Source organism: Engraulis encrasicolus, chromosome 9 (genome assembly GCF_034702125.1).
Source record: "Engraulis encrasicolus isolate BLACKSEA-1 chromosome 9, IST_EnEncr_1.0, whole genome shotgun sequence".
Taxonomy (NCBI): Eukaryota; Metazoa; Chordata; class Actinopteri; order Clupeiformes; family Engraulidae; genus Engraulis; species Engraulis encrasicolus.
Genome location: NC_085865.1, coordinates 3,505,878 through 3,510,877, shown reverse-complemented (window position 1 = coordinate 3,510,877; position 5,000 = coordinate 3,505,878). Strand labels below are relative to the sequence as shown.

The 5,000-nt window shown below is 43.0% G+C and overlaps 1 protein-coding gene across 1 annotated transcript in view; it reads left to right on the top strand.

Annotated features, from left to right (window-relative positions):
• prex2 (phosphatidylinositol-3,4,5-trisphosphate-dependent Rac exchange factor 2) overlaps positions 1-5,000 on the top strand; it is a 381,262-nt gene that overhangs the window by 204,982 nt on the left and 171,280 nt on the right. Inside the window, exon 21 of the mRNA XM_063206407.1 lies at positions 1,414-1,531. Within this exon, the coding sequence (XP_063062477.1) occupies positions 1,414-1,531 (118 nt within the window). The remainder of the gene's footprint in view (positions 1-1,413; positions 1,532-5,000) is intronic.

The following is a 5,000-nucleotide window of genomic DNA, read 5'->3' as shown; positions in this document are numbered from 1 at the left end:
TTTGGCATTAACACAACTCATTGTGTTTGGAGGAAGAGAAATGCTGCCTATGATCCCAAGAACAACACCTTCTCCAACATCATACATGAAAGTGGTAACATTATGTTTTGAGGTTGTTTGTCTGGCCAAGACACAGGACAACTTCACATCGTCAAGAAATGGATGGAGGGAGACATTTAAACGTACAATGCTGCATGCCAACCTCTTTCCCACCACCACTAGACTGAAGGTGGGTCATGGATTGACCTCCCAATATGATAATAATTCATAACATACAGCCCAAGCAGGAGGAGTAGCTCAAGCAGAAGCACATTAAGGTCATGAAGTGGCCTAGACAGTTTCCAAACATTAACCCTATAATAATCCTGTGAAGGGAACAGAAGCTCCCATTTGCCAAGATACAGTCATACAACTTCAATGATTTAGAGATGATCTGCAAATAAAAGTGGACAAAAATCCTTTATAATATATCCCCAAACATTGTCATTAACTGAAAGAAACATCTGACCTCTGTACGAGAAAACAAGGGCTTTGCCACCAAGTATTTTGTCTTCTTTGACTAGAGGGGTCAAATACTTATTTTCCTCAATGGAATACAAATCAATTAAAATATATTCTTCAAAGCTATTTTCTGGATTTTCTTTTTGATATTCTGTCTCTCCATATTAGAATACATTTTATCATTAATATTATAGAATGATCATGTCTTTATTAGTGGGCAAACCAACAAAATCAGCAAGGGATCAAATACTTATTCTCCTCACTGTATAACCCACATTCTAATGTAGTCCTACTGTGTGTGTGTGTGTGTGTGTGTTTTAAAAGTGCATGCAAAGATTGTCTAGGTCAGCGGTTCCCAAACTTTTTTCCTTGCGCACCCCCTTGTACATTTCAATGTGGTTCACGCACCCCCTAAGCGGATGTTTTGGTGTACTTATGGCCACTCAAATATGGCTTCACTGCAAAAATCATTGCAGAGTCATTTGGTGAATCCTCATTTCCAATGGATTTAATGTTTCTTCCAGCATACAATTCAGCATACAATTAAAAACTACTTAATATTCATTAATGATGTGTAAAAATCATAATTGCTGCAATTCAGCTCGCGCACCCCCTTGTAGCAGGCCACGCAGCCCCAGGGGTGCATGGATCACAGTTTATGAAACCCTGGTCTAGGTTATAACAAACCAGTGAGCTAACTCTGTGAGTGTGTTTGTGTGTGTGTGTGCGTGTGTGTGTGTGCGTGCGTGCGTGTGTGTGTGTGTGTGTGTGTGTGTGCGTGCGTTCGTGTGTGTGTGTGTGTGTGTGTGTGTGTGTGTGTGTGTGTGTGTGTGTGTGTGTGTGTGTGTGTTTGTGTGTGTGTGTGTGCGCGTGCGTGCGTGTGTGTGTGTGTGTGTGTGTGTGTGTTTACAGCAAGACTCTATAAAGTGGGTGTACCACAGCAGTGAGTGTGGCGAGGAGGAGAGCCAACGAGCCAATCAGAAGCCAGATCCAGAACAGAACGGAGAAGTGTTCCAGTGTAAAGTAGAAGGTACGCACACACACACACCATCACAGACACACACACACACACATGCACACACACACACACACACACACACACACACACACACGCACACAAACACACACACGCACACACACACACACGCATACACACACACACACACAAACACGCACACACATACACACACACACACACACACACACACACACACACACACACACACACACACACACACACACACACACACACACACACACACACACACACACACACACACACACACACACACACACTACACTCAGGGGCTTTCCTTTTTCTCTCCCTGGGTCCATATCCTCATGATATGTGTGTGTGTAAAGGGGAATCCCCTGGGCTCCATTGTAAACGTGCCCACGCTAAAGGAAGCTATCGGCCTTATTGTCTTATTAACCCTTTTAATGCCAATGTTATTTTGGTGAAAATGCTCGATTTGGGCATCACATACTGTATTCAACAGACTGTGGCTGGACAGTGGTAACAGATAGAGCCTAACTGTAAATTACAAAAATGTTGAGGAAGACCCAAAGTTTATTTAAATATGCATACCTAATTAGCATATTATGACGTCATATGGGGCGGCCATTTTGAATTTTTAATTAGTAATGGAAAATATTGATAATTTTCAATAGATTTTCAATAGATTATTGAATTTATTTAGAAATATGTGGCATCCCATTACTGTCATGTTGTGCACATACATTATGGTCAAGTGAAAAAGTAGTTTTAAGCCTAACATATAGTAAATATTGTAACTAATATTGTAATAATAATAACATAGCAAGAAACGGAATAACTGGGAGGTTGTTGCCTTGAGTGCCAAAAGTGTTTGCATCTACCTGTGACTTTTTAGTCTGTGAAAACCTTTCTCAGACAGGGTAAGCACACATATTCAGTACACATATATGCCTATATAGCCTATTTTACTACACCTGTGACCTATATAGGCTACTGTAGGCTATTTGGATAAGGCGCAGTGACAGTGACCTCTGTATGCATAGGATCATCCTGGATGATCATCAGCATAGCTCAGTGAATGAATGTTACAGATTGTCACTTACATTTCACAGAACTAATGGGCACAGTGTCAAGATAATGGGCATAGAAAAGGCCTAATTTGTATCATGAGGTGTACCCTTGTGAAATCAGTTTCAGGAAAAGGGGTGGAGAGGCGGAGCAAATCAGCATCACCTCTCCTGTTATCAGCTCTATTGACTTATAAACTGCTTCTATTCATTTTGGTATCATAGGCTACTGTTAGGCATACAGACATGGATCGAAAATACACACAGCCCAATTAGGCCGACGTTATCACGTTACAGTAGGCCTATACTTTATAAGTAACACCTAAAGTCGGCCATCTGAAGGCGATCAGAAGCGGCACCATCCCCCCTCACGCATAGCGCAGCGCTATCCTCTCCAGTCTCTCCGGTTCCGCCCCCTCTTCCATGCTGCTTTAGTGACATGACAAACTCTAATAAAGACAGTCCAACCACGGCGACCAGCCCAGTTTTCAACAAGTCTAAAATATTCGTGTTATAGGGTAGGCCTATGCGTCTTCATTTCGCCGTGCGCAACGGTTAAAAAAAAAAAAAAACGCGGATATTTCCCCAAGCCATGTATCGAATTTCTACGGGATGTACAACGTCTAACAGGATAATCCATTCTTTTTTGTAGCAGTGGTTTTCCTTACGGTCTTTCATAGAGGGAAATGACATACGTTATCTTTATGTTTTAGCTTTTTCGCCTACTCCAGCTTAGGGGAAGACGCACGTCAAAGTTCACCACCAAGTGAAATATAGCCTATTTCGATGAACACATGATGACTGCAATCACTTTAGGGGCGACATATGGCATTGTATTGCATATAAAACGCACGACATAGAAATAGTGGTTGCCTATTTAGAGGTTTATTCAGTGAAATTACGCATATCGCCCTGTGGGTTTGGATGACAATAAACGCTTCTCGCATGTTCTAAGGAAATCCCCCGTAACCATTTACAAATCGCCAAGCAAACACATTCTCACAACCCCGCAAATGTTCATTAGTTTGTGTTCAGGATCATGTTTCCTAGGTCTACACCGTGTTTGTGTTTGACAGGGGAGGTCCCAAACAGCCGATTGATCGTCTGTGTTGCAATCTCAGCAGCAACATCTTTTTTCTTATAATAATGGCTGCAATTACTTGAGGGGCGAAATACGCAATTGCATTGCACACAAAACATCATGACATGTTGTCGTCTGGTGGCAGGCCAACTTGCTTCAGATTTAGAACTATTCAGTGAATGAAACCAGTCGCATGGGTTGAGCTCGCCTGGAACAGGGCTTCGCCTTCGCGTCGTGTGTGTTCAAATGGGAACTCCCCTGCGTAATGAAGTCTCCAAACAAACCACTTCTCTCAATCCCGAAACTTTCCATTGAGTTGTGGTTAGGATCAGTTATGTTTGTAAAACTGTTTATGTATGTAAAACTGACGCCATGTTTCCCTGTGTTCGGCAAGGGGATCTATTTCACTGCCTATTCGAATTGGCTGTTCTTCTCTGTAGCCACGGCTAAGCTAGCAATAGGAGACGCATTGCCTAAGGGCATATTATAAATGTCTACACATATACAATCAACTTGTGGGAAAATATAATGTCACTAAACATAAACCACCAAGACAACTTGCATTTGGAATGTATTTGGGCTTGAATTAGAGGAAATTATGTGCACAATCTCACAACGCCGATCCTCCTTTGTTTTGAAATAGTGACTTGCAACGCAACTTCCACGTCTGGGTTTTCAGATGGAAATTACTCGAAAAAAATGCACTAAGACGGGGTCGAAATTCTTAGAAAGGATGGAAGTAGAACATGTCTGCCACCCAGTGGAAAGGAGTATGGACAAGATTTTACACTCTATTCGACGTGACAGCCCACCTAATTCAATACCGCGACCTGTCGCAATTTTGCGACGACGGCAGTAAAAGGGTTAAGTCAGCGCATTAGCGTGAGGCTAGCTTTCGCACACACACGCATTCACACACACACACACGCACGCACGCACGCACGCACGCACGCACGCACACACACACACACACACACACACACACACACATACACACACACACACACACACACACACGCATACCCATGCACACACACATACACATACACATACACTCATTCATTATGACACATACATCCACCACACACTCACAGACACACACACACACACACACACACACACACACACACACACACACACACACACACACACACACACACACACACACACACACACACACACACACACACACACACACACACACACACACACATTAGTTTTCTCAGCTCCGTCAAAACCCTGCCCGTGCGTGCCTGCAAATGTTTTAGTGTCTGCGAGCCATTTGGTTCCATAAGCATCTTACACTCTCTCTGTCTCTGTCCACCCCCCTCCCTCTCTCTCTCTCTCTGTCTCC